General features: G+C 32.8%; 1 protein-coding gene across 1 annotated transcript; it reads right to left on the reverse strand.

The window, feature by feature from the left end:
• Positions 1–278: 278 nt before the first annotated feature.
• LOC123543006 (neurogenic locus notch homolog protein 1-like) lies at positions 279–15,331 on the reverse strand. Its single transcript, XM_045329064.2, has 16 exons — positions 15,224–15,331; positions 14,590–14,637; positions 13,826–13,905; positions 13,486–13,542; positions 12,580–12,706; positions 12,141–12,263; positions 11,393–11,563; positions 11,028–11,198; positions 10,673–10,837; positions 9,998–10,108; positions 9,594–9,704; positions 6,755–6,862; positions 4,241–4,377; positions 3,802–3,898; positions 1,156–1,317; positions 279–660 (listed from the first exon to the last, which is right to left on the reverse strand). The coding sequence occupies exons 1-16, from the start codon at positions 15,243–15,245 to the stop codon at positions 419–421; spliced, it is 1,932 nt and encodes a 643-aa protein (XP_045184999.2). The 5' UTR covers positions 15,246–15,331; the 3' UTR covers positions 279–418.
• Between the last annotated feature and the right edge of the window lie 1,072 nt (positions 15,332–16,403).

The following is a 16,403-nucleotide window of genomic DNA, read 5'->3' on the forward strand; positions in this document are numbered from 1 at the left end:
TTTTTCAACAGTATTTCAGTTATGTAACGGCGGGCAGTTAACCTAACCAGTGTTCCTGGATTCTGTACCAGTACAAACCTGTTCTCCGCAAGTAACTGCCAACTTCCCCACATGAATCAGAGGTGGAGGACTAATGATTTCAGACACAATGATGTAATAAGAAAATAAAAGTTCTATTAATATTACCGTTTTACCGCTCAAGTCAGAAGACTGATATGACTTGTTTGATGTTTTTTTAAAATAAATTTTAGCACAGAATAAGTGACATAAACAGCTAATGGTTTTTCATAGCTTTATGTATTGTTACCGGAAAATATGATTTATCCAGTTACATATATGAATGTCATATTTGTTTCAAAGACTCAAAAAAAGTCATTTTTTTTTGTTTTGTATGTTTTACTTTACTTCCCTGTCTACACTAAACGCGTTTGAACATAATTCTTGATGTCCTTAAAGATTCAGTACTTTTAAAGTCTCTGTATATCATTCCAGGTTCACCATGATCTGTTCCAGGTGTGAAATATTCTCCATTTAGATTAGCATGCGCGCAGTTATAATACCACCATCCTCCTCGATCTGAGAAAGCACAGTTGTTAATCATCTCATGGTCGTACGTTGAAAAGGCCTGCCCGTTATTAAAAGTCAGTCCTCTACTATCACCTATTGGGTACACAATGACAACGCTATATCAAGCTAATTTCGTACATTCCTAATCATTCTTAATCGTTAGAAAACAATATTACTCATTGCATTGTTTGTATTTTAGTGGTTTTTTTTCCAGTAAAATCACATCGTCTCGCAACTTTCTCATTTTGTTTACAGTTAGTTTGTTTTGAAGAGTTTTATGTATTCTTATTCGATATATCGTACATGTTCGTATTTCGGAATATTCCAATGTTATACATATGACAACTCTAGCAGTAATGACCTAATACCAGTGTGAAGGAACTACATATTTTCCATAGGAGTCTGCAGGCGAGGTCTTTTGTACTAAAGATCTAGTTATCTACGTTATTTATCATTCGCCCTATAGTGATGTTTTGACCGAGCAAACTATTTTCCAGGGTTTTATTTGTACTCGGTATTTATTCTTAAACTTTACTGAATATAGATAAAAAGATTACCAAAGAAGTGTAAATCTGGATATAGAAATACCTGCAGTTCCAGTGCCACTACCTATATGGAGTTGGTAACCAGGACGAGTGCCCAAATGAAAATTTGGGTACACTTTGTAGAAGTATGAGTCATCTGCCGCTGACAAGTCTATTCTCAGCTCGGTTGATCCTTGAGCAGACATTTCTTCTATATACTTTAAACCTAAAAGCACCAATTTGAATGTTAGACCAGAGCAGCTTTTAAGTAAAGCGCATGACTGCCACAACTGCCTAATCATCCTAATAGTAAGACAGTCTTTATATACTGTTTACGCGCTACAAATATGCCTTTGTAGAGAAAATAGGCTGATTTTGGGTACTTTAAGGGCCATGATTTTGAAGTGCCTATGCCGATTTGGCTAGTTATCTAACTTTGACTTCTATACCACTACAGCGCATGCACATTCATCAAGCCAAAATGAATCATGAAGCCCAAAAGGAACCAGATACTACTCATAAGTGTTCCTTTTGGCTTCATGATTGCGCCTAAAATACGAGCGCTTCTCGGTTATTCAAGGGCCATAATTCTGAAATGCTTTGGCATATGTGGCTAGTTATCGAACTTGGCCGAGGACTTCTGGTCAAACATATTTTGTTCAAGTTTTGTTCAAGATCGGATGAAAAATGTTTGACTTAGAGTGCGAACAAGATTTTTGACAAGTAGACAGACAGGAGTAAATCAATATGTCTCCCACGTACAGACATAACTACTTAATAATTCATAATTCTATTATCATTTTCTCATAAAAGATACATACATATTATAAGATTATAACGAAAAGCGGTACATTATTTTAATACTTGTAGTAATCTCACTACAATACTCAGTTATTGTTCCAATAGTTTGGGGTCTTCCGATTTTTTTCTCAATAGATTCTGTAGAATTTATCTTTTTAGGGTGTTAAACTTTGTGTGTAACGAAGCTATGTCAATAGCTACATACTTTCCTTTCAAAGTTAAATTTGGATTAATGAACTGACTTAACGTAATATGTACAACGTCATTGAATACTTGTACATATATATTAAAAGAAAACAGTTTCACTGTGTGAAACAAAGAGAGGAAACACTTACAATTTCACAATAAATCTTAAAAAATGCACAGGTTTTGGCCCACTCGAGTTTTGATGAAACAACTTACTTTCTTAGAAGATTTGTGGCGGCGGTATTTGATATGCGCACATGATAGCTATATATCAGTTATAGAAAGGTTCCCAAAACTGATTTAAATATACATCATGTACACTAGTCGCGCGACCTCCGCCTTTAAGTGTTTGTTTTGTTATCAGCTAATAGTTGCCTAGGGACGCCGGTTTTCACGAATGTTCTTTGAAAAAACATTTTTGCACAACGGACTTAAAGGCCTAGATTTTGGCAGTGGGCCAAGGGATTTTTGTCTTCACCGGCACAGTTGGGGGCTAATGACCATCACAGTATGGCTCCAATAAACAAGGGTCATTGTTTATTGGAAAGTCAGCCTACCTTAAAAGTGTATCTATTAGTGAGAAAGGGAAACAATGTAATTTATTTTAAATTAATGAATAAATGATGACTTTTAAGTTATACTAGTTTTTTTTTCATTTAAATGTAAAGAAAAATATTTGTTCATCAAACACAATAATAAAATAATCAGAAACTTATTTTCACAATAATGAAATAATGAGAAACTTACTTAAAGAAACATGCAAGTTTTTATTTTTTCAAATTCTGTCTGGAGAATTGTGATATTTCTGAAAAATGTGACTTTCACTCTTCTAAAGCTTGCAGAATACTGTAAATAACATTTGTCTGAATTGAAAACAGAATGTGAATTTCAACATACTGAAAATGAAAATTGAGTATAGATGGAACACAATAATTTTATATTCAAATAATGTTGATTACATGAATACATGAAAATCAATTGTCAGCACAAAGAATTCAGGAAGTTTTCACTATACTTGAATGTGTTTTATTATCATTATTATTTTTAATATTATTACTGTATCTTTTAATATCATCCTATTTGTAATATAATAATAATAATGATAATAATTATTATTATTATTATTATTATTATCATTATTATCATTATTATAACATTAAAGTAATAGTTATTATCATCTACATAATATCAAAATAATAATTATTAATATTATCATTCCACATTTACTGAAGAAAAATTAATTTCTTTCAACTCCACTGCACACATCTTCATGGTCTAGTTGGGGTCCCTGCTGTGCTAATTGCCCTCTAATCAGTTGCTATTACATAATCGCTGATAAGCAGCAGATAAGATGGGAGTTGTATATTGGATTTGGAGGGGGACACTTATATAGTAGTGAATCTAGGCCTTTAATCATGTCGTAAGGTATGCCTCTCTTCACATACAGTTTTGTTTTATATCTATGACTTTGAGCATAAATTGGACATACCATCTTGGAGTAGACACTGAAAAACCCGCAGTTCGTCGTTACCGGATCTGTGTTACTTTTGTACCAGCAAACCAGTTGCTACGTGAACAAACAAGGTCGCACATCAGGATAGTTTTGATTACTGACAAGTAAATGTCTTTTTTGACTTTAAAGCAACACAATGATGCAAATTCTGTTTTAAAACAACAATATAATGGTTACCGTATGGACAAATTGGGCCCAACTAGAACTTACCAAGCCAGAATTCCCCTGTAAAATTTCCGAATCCATTTATATATTCTAAGAATTTCCTGGTGAAGTTCACCGATCCATCAAAACGTTTTTGGAATACCTGCAAACAATACATGTGTCTTATAACTATTTCCAGCCAATTCTAATGTCAAATGTCAAGGTCACAATTATAGCGTTTCAGAATGGAACAGTTATTTAAACTAAAGACCGCTTTGGCCTACAGTCGCTAAAATTTATTGGATAATTGCCTGTGGGCAATAAAAGATCGTTCAATGGATCACAGTGATCTCGAGAATAAAATGGATTCAGAACAGTAATGTAAAACCGTTGGATATAGGTGCGTTTTTATATTACACGGTTAATTATTAACTAAAAAGACACTATGAGCTAACTGCTTTTAGTTTCAATACCGCAATAAACGTTACAAATAACAGGGACATACCGTCCATCCTCCATAGCCGGTTTTCATATCGCAAAAGACTTCTTTCACCTGTTTAGATCTCCACAAGGTAATATTATACACTCCGTTCTTAAAGCTTATGTCCCTGTGCAGTATGTCATAACAGTCTGATGCATTTGCTAGAATAATTCATGATAGAATAATTGATGAGACTATTCATGAGAGGTAATAAACTGTGGAACACACCTTTCGCAACCCCCCCCCCCCCCCCACACACACACTGCCTCCCACCTCTCCCCTAGCACTGGCGGCTTTAGCGGAATTCAATTATAGTTAAATTGAATGTACTCCATGAGCCCAACTTTAGGACTAGAAAATATAACAACACTGGATGTAAGAACGTGAAAACTGTTTACAGCCGCAGAACGCTTTAAAATAAACCTACACACACGAATGCACAAATCGTAAATCCACGCTTTCTCAAAATAATTGTATGTTATAACATCTACAGCGTCTGGAACCCTTACATCTGTGGCACATAAGGATTCATCGGAATTCTGCAGATGCTATAACGGGAAAGTAACATGCATCAGTGCGATTCTTGCATAAAACAAAATATTTGAACATTTTGCGATAAGCGTTCGTTTCTTCTACAACTTGTTTAAGTCATGCGTTATAGGGCCAAATGTGCTTGAAAAGGTGTGTTAACAGCACGTCGTCTAAATGTTAACACGAGTTTACTATCCAGTTAAATATACACAGACAGTGACAATTAACAACAGTTTTAGGCTAGAATAAAAAAAGTTAGTTTAATCATACTTTTTTATCAATATTGCCGGCTGACAGCTGCAGTTTTACAGTTTTTTTCTAACACGATCCGCAGCGGTTACTGTGAAATCATTAATATTCGTGGGGGACTAATTTTCGTGGATTTCGTGGTTGAGCCAATCCACGAAATTTAATCCCAACGAACAAGTCAAATTGCCATTCATTTTATGTTCAAAAGTTGAAATCCACGAATTCATATCCCCTCGAAATTGCCGTTCTGACCAAAACCACGAAATTTCATGCCCACGAAATTAAATGATTTTACAGTACTATTTAAACATATATAGCGAAATCGCGTATAGATGAATCTACGATAAAATATAGCTGTTTCATTCCACCCTGCGCTTGTAACATGACTGTGAGATTCTACATGCAGACTAAATGACCGTTTCCAGTGCTAAGTAGAAGTAATAAAAAGTACATCAAGTTTTCTGAAACAAACTATTTCTAAATGATGAATTTATTTGTTTATATTTTTACCGGAAGAAAATGTTTCAGCCCGGTAAGTTTCAACTTCAACATCGGTGAATCAAGATCTATATCTGGTCGTGTACGTACTTAACAATTTCTGCGTTGTAGCACCACAAATGTCAACTAGATTCTACTATGACAGTAAATAAATTATAACTCATGTTCCAATCTTCAAGACGTGGTACGTGTTTATATGCCGCAACGTTCTTGTGTGTGTGTGTGTGTGTTTCAGTGTCATCAAGTCTAGATGACGTGTTTAGATACTGCATAGATGACGTGTTTAGATACTGCATAGATCTATTATATAAATTTTGATTAAAGTATTTACTTCTGATTTCTATATGCTACGTTAAAAGTTATTGAAAATAACATTTTCACAGCAGTAACTACTTAATACTTTAATTAAAATTTACTGAATATCGGAAAATTCCGTTTTATGCAACGTTTTCCATTCGTGGGTAGGTTTTTATAATAGCATATGACCAGCCGAATGACGTATCGAGCTAAAATGTAGTCAAGTAAAATGTGAAGAAGTTACGTGGTTAGAATCGAAATAATAAATATGTTCCAATAATATTATCAGCTAATAAAATATTGGCAGTCGTTCGGATGCGAGTATTAAATCCTGCCCATATTTTATTAACTGATAAAATATAGGGACATATTTATTATTTCTTAAGTAAAAACGTATTGTTTTAAGCAAGTGCGCAACAGAAAGCATGAAGTAAATTCTATGGCGGCATATTTCTGCCACGAGATAGCTAGGTAGCTATCACGATAATTTTTAAACTTTCTAGGAAATGTGTGCATTTTCTGAGAACATTTCTATGTTGGCATATTTCTGCCACGAGATAGCTAGGTAGCTATCGCGATACTTCTAAAATTATCTTGCTAAAGCAAAGTTTTCCGAAAAGATTATCTCAATAGTGGAAGGTTTTCTGAAAATATTATTGCAATATTACATTACTTTTTCGAAACATTTTGTGTAAGTGCCCACAACTGCCATTTATTCGGTAGATTAGCTTTCTCGATTCTTTCAGAAATCATCTTGATATTTCGAATTTTATAACAAGTTAATCGCAATAGCCTACAGTTTTCTGGCAATAAAACATATCAAGAAATAATAATTTATTGCGATAATATTTTCAGAAAAATACACATCTTTAATGATAGATACCGAGCATATCGTGGCAGTTCCAAGCATTAACAAGAAATATATAGGAAAATACAACTGAGTTTTACAACGTATCAACTTACTGATGTCACAGTTCTTTCCAATATAACCGGTACTACAGGTACATGTGTAATCTGAGTTTCCAAAGAGACACGTTCCATGCATGCATGGATTTGTCGTACAGTAATTAACTGAAATAAAATTGATATAAAATTGAAATATAAACTGGCGATGGTAATGTTTAAACAAATTATTTAAAAGTTTTTGTATCCGCTGTTATAAATCGTTTAGTAGCTGCATAAGCTAGTTGTTGGTTGTTATACACGGCTGATCTTGTGGAAGTTTGGTGTTCTGCTTTCCTTTTGAAAGATACGTGGGTCAGGAGAGAATGTTCGAAGTACTTTAAGTTCTATTAACGTATGCAAATAAAAACATCACTACCGACTGTTTTGAATTCAATAACGGCTGATAAATGCCATTCATACTCAGTTTAAGGTATGTATTACGATACCTTAAAATATTAAGGTAGATATATTTTAAGGTAGATTTTTTATTCTATAAATGTATAACTGACTAAATCAGATGGTTCGAAAATAGAGATGCATTTCTGTGTAATTATTTTGCTTTGATACGGCTACATTTAATGCAGTAGTGTTTCGTCCAAGATACATACTTGCAGTGAAGGTTGAAAAATGATGTATACATTAAACGAATACATTTTACATTGTTCCTAACTACCAGCAGATTCCAAAATATTGGTCACATGTCGATCTCCTATTAACAGCAATTTATTCATGTTGTTTAGAAAAACATAAGGTTACATTTTTCGTATTGTTAGGGGTCCGGAAAACGGACCTTTATATCTGTGAACACTTTCATATACTAGTATCACATTGTTTTCCACCAAAACCGTCTTCACAAACACAAATGTAACCAGTTTTACTTTCAAAACATTGCCCATGTTTGCACGGGCTTGTCTTGCAAGGTGAACTGGCTGCAAATTCATGTGGCATTCTAGTTAAAAAAGGTTTTTGTTTTTCCATGTACATGTATGCTGCCTTTTGCTTAAAAGGAAGTTGGCAATCTATTTTGAAGAAGATACAAGACAAATAATTATATTTGTTTACCATATTTTGAACTTAAGCGCTGACAACATTTATATTTTTCTCTGGTGCATAAGGATATAGTGTATGTGTATCAGTCAGAGACCAGCTGATAGGCAGATTATTTTATTTCCTCCATTCTTGAAGAGCGTAACATATATACAGGTAGACATAAATCAGCAAATTTACATGTAAACATTTTAAATTTTACGTAAATATTATACGTGAATATATATCATTTTAAATACAAACAACATCTTATACTTCAGTTTATCATCAACTCTACAAACATAATAACACAAATGCATATTATACCATAATTAACATAAGAAAGTACAACCATCATAAGCTATGCTAACCTGGTATACTCTTTTTGTTAATGTAAGTGCATGCATTAATATTTAAGATTTCTCTATAAAACATGTATAGCAATGATAAGAACCATATTTGACTAGGAAGTACTTTAAACAATGTCCACTGTTTACCTATATTAAACAATACAATTTTTATTTTAAAGTACTATTTACTAGAGATGTAAACGTTATCGTATGATATAACAGCACATGATTGACTTCTAAGAAATATTAGAGACAAGCCACTAGTTACCATACTAAAGGACTGTGTAACTAGCTATATACTGTAATTTCCAAATAGAACAATCTTGTCGAAACTAAAACACAAGATGAACGATCGGAAATAACACGCATATGTTATATCTTTGCTCACACTAATTATATATGTATAATCAAGAACGACTGAGAAATGACAACGGTTAATTTGAAATTAGAGTCCTTGAAACAACCAATGCAACGTTAAGGAAAAACTGTTTCGAATATACCAGTTTACGAGTATATAGTATAATAAATGCAAAGTTAAGAGCATATGGTATGATATGTGTAAGGTTAATGAAACACAGTAGACAGCATATACAAATTTACGAGTATATGGTATAATATATGCAAAGTTAAGAGCATATGGTATGATATGTGTAAGGTTAATGAAACACAGTAGACAGCATATACAAATTTACGGGTATATGGTATAACATATGCAAAGTTAAGAGCATATGGTATGATATGTGTAAGGTAAATGAAACACAGTAGACAGCATATACAAATTTACGGGTATATGGTATAACATATGTAAAGTTAAGAGCATATGGTATGATATGTGTAAGGTAAATGAAACACAGTAGACAGCATATACAAATTTACGGGTATATGGTATAATATATGCAAAGTTAAGAGCATATGGTATGATATGTGTAAGGTTAATGAAACACAGTAGACAGCATATACAAATTTACGGGTATATGGTATAATATATGCAAAGTTAAGAGGATATGGTATGATATGTGTAAGGTTAATGAAACACAGTAGGCAGCATATACAAATTTACGGGTATATGGTATAATATATGCAAAGTTAAGAGCATATGGTACGATATGTGTGAGGTTAATGAAACACAGTAGACAGCATATACAAATTTACGGGTATACGATATATTTTATATGTAAAATTAAGTGTACATGGTGTAGTCTATCAAATGTCAACACATAAAAGAAATTCACCTTGTTTCAAAAGATAATCTGTACCATAACGCATACATGGTCGAATCAACACCCTCTGTAGAACTCTTGCAATTTGATAATTATTCAAGCTGTATTTATTATTGGCTGTAGGTAATTGTATAAAGAACCACGATTGTTCATACGGGATCATTCTAAGCATTTGACTTAGTGTATCTGAGCCGCAGGCTGAAGTAATTTACAACAAAGTTAGAACAAGTTTAATTCAAGCAATACTTAAAAAATACTTACAAATGTTACAATGACGCCCCTCGAACCCGTGATGACAGGTACAGGAATAACCATTTAACAAGTCTACACATGTGCCATTAATGCATGGATCCGGTTGGCAATGGCTGACCGCTGCATGTCAAAGAAAATTCAATTTACTATATCTAAGGTTTAGAATTCGTAATTATAATTCGAGTTGTAAACATCAGCATAGAACACATGAAAGTATATATATTGTAATACAAAAAACGTATCTGGGCATTGCACATTTATATTTTTCATGTAGAGGCTGATGAATGCGCTACCATATGAAATGAAAAGAAAATGCAAATCAAAAAAGATCCTATAAAATCCACGTTATATACGGGGTAATCAGTTAATACAGATGGACTTTTTGAAAAATATAAGTAATACATTTTACATACAGATATTGCAGTAACGGCCTTCGTAACCATAGTTGCAAGAACATAGATAATCGTGAAGAACTTCATAACATTGACCATGTACACATGGACTGGACAAGCAGTGTTTCGTCTCTGTAAACAAAAAATAACATTGTTTGTGTCTTTCCTTCAAAGAAAAAGGCTTGAAGATATAATTATACCATTGACATGTTATTAATGTTTGGTGTAATATCATTTGATATTGACTGTCGCAATTAATAATAAATACGACATTGTGCAGCATAACATGATCAGTGTCGCCAAAGTATTTATGAATAAGTCCAATTGTATGCCTTGTTAATGTGAAGTCAGAGACATTTAAACACCTGCTGCACCAGAAACAATTTTTATTATGTGGCTGTACAGTATACAGATATAAATATTAAAGATAGAATACTAGCATGATTTGATTATTCTAGATATGTAACGATTGTATAAAAGCCTAATGGTTACAAATCAAACTTTTACTGCCAATTGCGCCAATATTGCTAAGACTAAATGTCAACAACTGAGAAATTATCATTATTTTGCCTCCGATCACTAAACACAAATCAAAATAAGACATAATGAAATATTTGAGAAAAAAGAAATTCAAAATATCTAATTAATAAAATATTCGACATTTTACAATTTTAATTGTGTCAGTTACAAATATACCACAATTCATATTGGCACATGACTCCACTCTGTCATTAGAACCTAAGCAATATTTCCCATACGGCGATGGATGGGGGTTCGAACAAGATCTTGATTGAGAACGAATTCCTCCTCCACATGTCGCACTGCATGTACTCCATGAGCTCCAGTCACTCCAGCCACCATCTTAAAATGCAAAATATTTTGTAAACTGATATTAACAATCGCAGGTCAATTTGAAAACAGAGAGTTATGTATCGCAGGCAATACTATTTTCATCAAATAAGGTTTCTATACTGTAAAGAACTGAATTTTAGATAAGTGCGGGTTTAAAATATTGTGCAAAAACTGAAGTAAGGAATTATTTTAAACGCACTTGCACATGGAGCAGGCATGCAGAGTTTGTGATCCACACTGTCACCAAAGCAATGGTTGCCTGCGAGACTTGGATGAGGATTAGAACAGTTTCGAGAGCGACGTTGTAAGCCCATATCACATGTAACCGAGCACACATCCCATTGTGACCAGTCACTCCATCCGCCATGTACTATGTAAAAAAAATTGTATCTGTTATTAATGTATGTTCATGTAATTTAACGATTTCCTTCGATTATATGAAAGAAATATATTATCTATATAATATTCTATAATGGTATGTTAACGTCAACCCCCTGTTCATTTTCACTTTTCGTGCTTCTTTGGGTATAAACAATAGTATTTGAAGTTATCTAATAATAGTACCAGGACAAAGTTGCTTTTGGCAAGCTTTCACATCAGTACTTCCGCCAACACAGTCTAGACCACCATTCTTTGGTGCCGGGTTTGTACACGTTCTTGTCCGAGACTGTTGCCCATTTTCACAGGTAACGTCACATTTACTCCAAGACGACCATGTTGTCCAGTTTCCGTCAACTGAAATTATACTCATTTTACAGTAGATTTGACACTTAGCTATGATTGCCTTACATGAGTAAATGACCAGGAACAGCAGTTGTTTCGTTTCTGAAACGCGTACACTGGATCAAATTAATTGATACAAAATAATGTGTACACAGGCTGCATTAAAACAAATCCCAGCCTCCTCTTAAGTTAATAGTTCAAACTATATATATTCTTATTGATAATTTGATTGCTTTGAATTTGTTCATTCAGTACTGAACCAAATATCCTCTCAAAATTCTTTTTTATTACTTTTTCTTCACTTGAATTTTATGGAGATATGATTTACAAACTTCAGTGGAATTTCCACTTTTTCTATTTCATAATTTTTATAGGCACAGACATATCTAATTATTTAGGCACAGACATATCCGACCATTATTAGTTCTATCCCAAAAGGCCTTGTCTGACATAGAGTATTGTATGTTTATTATTCAGCCCTTTTGTTAAGGGCTTTCAATATACATATGCTAAACCATTTTGACTTACGATACGAAATTAATTCTTATATTCATTCAGCTTTCTGAAGTATTCTATATATGATACATACCAATATTACAAAGTCCACAGAATCTGGGACACACGTTCCTTGCATGGTTTATATCGCTACAAACGCTGAACAAAGAGTTAAACCTTGCACAGTCCATAGATTCATCATCGACACATACCTTGGCTGAAATGGAAGCAGATCGTTAAGAAATAATGTGTAGGTTAACATGCATTTTGAGTAATCAACTGTATTACGTAGTTTATGTTACTAAATATAGAAATTGAAAGTGCTGCAATGCAATTTGCCCATTTTTACTACTTGAATTTGTATTGAGGATTTAGTTTATTTATTTATTTGGGTTGTACGGCGCACCAACACAGTATAGGTTATATTGAGGATTTAAATCAACTTGAAAAGCTAGTTTAACACCAATAACTTACAATGAGATATCAAAGTTACAAATCAGAAAATCCTGACTGCAGGTTTATCATGCACTCACGGTCTAAATGTTGACACACAGCCGTGTTGCAGTGATCAGTTGAACAACATTCGAAGCATTTTGTCTGTCTAGCACCAATATCTCGTCCAACTATAGTGCTAGAAATCGAGGCATGGGAATCACAACGCTGTTTAAATCATTAATTTATAAGTTAAAATATGGTACCATTAATTAATTAATTATTCAACAAAGAATAAACAGTTGAAAAAGTACAATTTAGGCAAAGTGCCTGGCCTTATACCGGTAATTTAAAAAATCATCAGGATTAACAAAAAAAAAAAAAAAAAAATAAAATACAGAAAAAGTAGATTCATTGTGTGTGACAGGCAACAGTAGTTTTTGGGGCGGAGGTTACTTAACTATAACGACGGATATATTCTGAAAACGTTAAATTAATCTTACTATATGCCTGTAACAATATTATTGCACATTAAAAGACGTTGCAAGAATTCAAACAACGAAATTGCATAAATGAATAAACTTTGATGAAGATAATAGACTTCTTTGCCTAAAAACATTAAAAACAAGGCAAAATTAATGTTGAATAATTGAAAATGGAAAACATAAATAAAAGACGAAATACATCAAATGCTACATTCCTCGAATTTCTCTCGAGTATTGCAGTTTGGGTTGCAGAACACAATACATTTCGGGTTTAACAGTTTCAACAAATTTAGTTATTATTCTAACATATATGCAAATACAGGTTATAACTAAGATATGGATTTTTAAATACTAAAATTACAATGCTTTAATCATCAGACATTTCAGTTCTCTACTAAACAGCTCTGCTTTTTATTGCTTATCCCTTTATTGTAGCAATGATGCTTCCGGATGTATCCGTTCGGTAACGTGATGACTTTAATTATACCCTTATGAATGATACACGGAAAAGTAAGCACATACCTTATTTTCAACACAACCAAGACTGTGTTCTGTTGATGTTACATTGTGGAAACACGACTGAAAAATGTTTAAAAACAAAAATAGCATATTATTCGTCTTATGAGGTATATATGTGTATAAACTTATAAATGCAAAACTGTTTCAGAAAGGCAGCTGAGAGTTTTATGTGGGAAAATCGAAAAAACAAAACAAAACAAAACAAAACAAAACAAAAACAAAACAACAAAGTGAAATCCCATTTAGAATATAATTTTTAACTCTTTTTATACCAGTTACCGCGAAAATAATACAAACCAACTGCATAAGGATATATATACAGAAAATCTCTTGTGGTAGTTACCTGACCCAGTCCACATGCTTTTGTTGTGTTACAACTATCCAAATTGACAACATTTGAACAACTATAGCATTCAAGACATTCTGAAAATAGTATACTACAAATACAGCGTCACAGTAACAGTTAAAATACATGACTGAAAAGTTTATATGAAAATATTATACATTTATGGTATGTCTTGCCGGTCAATTTCCAAAATTATTGCCAGAGGTCCCAAAGACCATTCAATAATTGTTTTATTACAAAAAGTTTATATGAAAATATTATACATTGATGGTATGTCTTGCCGGTCAATTTCCAAAATTATTGCCAGAGGTCCCAAAGACCATTCAATAAGTGTTTTATTACATGACATTAGAAGTTAACTTTCATACTTTTAATTTTTTAAGTTTTGACTTATTAGTCCAGAAAACATGTGTTGAATATGGAGCGGTCATATAGTTATATTGCACAACCGATGGACCGACAATTAACGTATAAAAAGAGTCATGTAATAACCCTTGTAATCACACCTCATATTCAAATATACAACTATGTTGTTTAACAAAATGTTGGCACATATGTCATATATTAAGACATGATCTTTGTTTGTAACGAAAACTAATGTTGATAAAGACAAAATCGGTATAAAGCGTATACACATACTGGCTTCTTTATATGAAAGATAGAGTCTCCTCTAGCCAGATTATGTTACTATCAACATAGTATTAAGTTAACGTGTACCATTCAGCATTAAGGCACACTAATTTACAATAATATATACAAACCAGCAGATCCCGCCAACGTCAGAAGAAAACACAACAAAAGTGTGACTTCTGAAAATAAAGAAATATTTCTGTTAACATTAAACAACCTTCCAATAATGATAGAGATATTGTTGAACACCGGACAAATTAGTTTGATCTAAAAATGAACCATGGAAAGAGAAGCAGTGAATTTGTTTTTAGTAAAAAAATATATTTTGTATTGCCTTATATTTTCCAGAAATACGTTTTGCGGTATTTTGAACTTCTATTTTGTCTTTTGAAAATATGTTATCTTGGATTATAGATGTGTGTTTGACCAATTATTGTTCTTCTGTCCTTTTCTGTCCAGCCAGATTGGAACTCGTAATTATCTTTGTCCGCTATTAAATGATGCTGGCGTTTTTACACGGCACATGTTAAAAAGTTGTTTTTTTATTCCTACGAGCAGTTTATTTTTTTTCCTTTCATCAAACATTGACATTGCAAATTAACCTTTCTCCCAAACTTATTAATATCTAACAATTGTTATATGATTAAACCATCGACCTGTAATTTGAAATGTAGCGTACTAAATAAGATTGCTTGTTTCTATATTGTTTGTCACAGGAAATATTCAATTATATAATTTACAGTGATATAAACGAGTATAACTTACCCATTCCTCCACCACAAGACATTGCAAGGATTGCGACTTTAGTGTTGGAAATTGACCTTTCCAAAGATAAGCTTTAACTGAAATTTGAAGCGTGCTTATTCGCTAGTCCTTAAACTAAATGCGTATCATTGATCTAAATGTCTGGTTTGCGACACTGTTTGGTTAATTTAATACATAAACTGCGCAGATCTTTGGTACAAACATATGTTCCGCTTCACAATCTGAAATTAGGATGACATTTACATGTATCACCAAATATGAAGATCCGCAGATAGAATAAAATGGTGAACTGAGTACAACTTTTTCATATATTGAATTGAATTATACCTATCTTAATTGTTTTCTGTTATTAGGTCCATTATAATGAAAAAGTAATACCGTTGGAAGTGATCTTACCTTAATACTGTAAAATCATTTAATTTCGTGGGCATAAAATTTCGTGGTTTTGGTCAAAACCGCAATTTCGTGAGAATATGAATTCGTGGATTTCAACTTTTGAACATGAAATGAATGGGAATTTTACTTGTTAGTTGGGATTAAATTTCGTGTATTGACTCAACCACGAAATCCACGAAAATTAGTCCCTCACGACACCCACACGACGAATTCGCACAATAAACAAAGAGTCACATGCTTAAAACAGGCAATACAGTTTTTGTACAGTTTTTTATAAATGAAATTCTTTATATATTATTTTACTCTAACAGGCAACATTTCTTATCTGACATTATCACTTGGTGCCAACTGATGTCGGTATAAGATAGGTTATAATGTTACAGAAATAGATTTGTTGTCCTGTTTCTAGACGATAAGCTAAATGGCAAACACATATAAAACGCATTTTGCAGTTAACTCTGCTATAACTGTTCATGCAGGCTTGATATCCAAGTACTTGTCAGGCTTGTAGTGTTTTGCATGATATCGATTAAGCAATAAAATGTGTAACATATTGAAAGAAAATGTATTTGTAACAGAATGTGGACACACTATTGATACAAAGAAAATACATGCTACGCGTCAACAAAAAGTATAAAAGAAAAAGCAATGTAATAATATAACTATTTGCTGATTGATATTGAAACATTTTTGAAATGTTGTCACTGAAATATTCCACGTTTGTACGAAATAAGTTTGTGATTTGTTTTTTATTGGGTTTAATGTCGCATCGACACAGACACAG

This window comes from Mercenaria mercenaria, chromosome 19 (assembly GCF_021730395.1).
Source record: "Mercenaria mercenaria strain notata chromosome 19, MADL_Memer_1, whole genome shotgun sequence".
Taxonomy (NCBI): domain Eukaryota; kingdom Metazoa; phylum Mollusca; class Bivalvia; order Venerida; family Veneridae; genus Mercenaria; species Mercenaria mercenaria.

Bases quoted from the DNA above. Each gene is read 5' to 3' on its own strand.
- LOC123543006 (XM_045329064.2), bottom strand. From the start codon at position 15,245: ATGTCTTGTGGTGGAGGAATGG. The intron at 12,264-12,579 runs GTGAGTGCATGA...CTTCCATTTCAG, and splicing joins TGTGTGTCAACATTTAGACC to CCAAGGTATGTGTCGATGAT. The intron at 4,378-6,754 runs GTAAGTTGATAC...GAATTATTCTAG, and splicing joins TGGAAAGAACTGTGACATCA to CAAATGCATCAGACTGTTAT.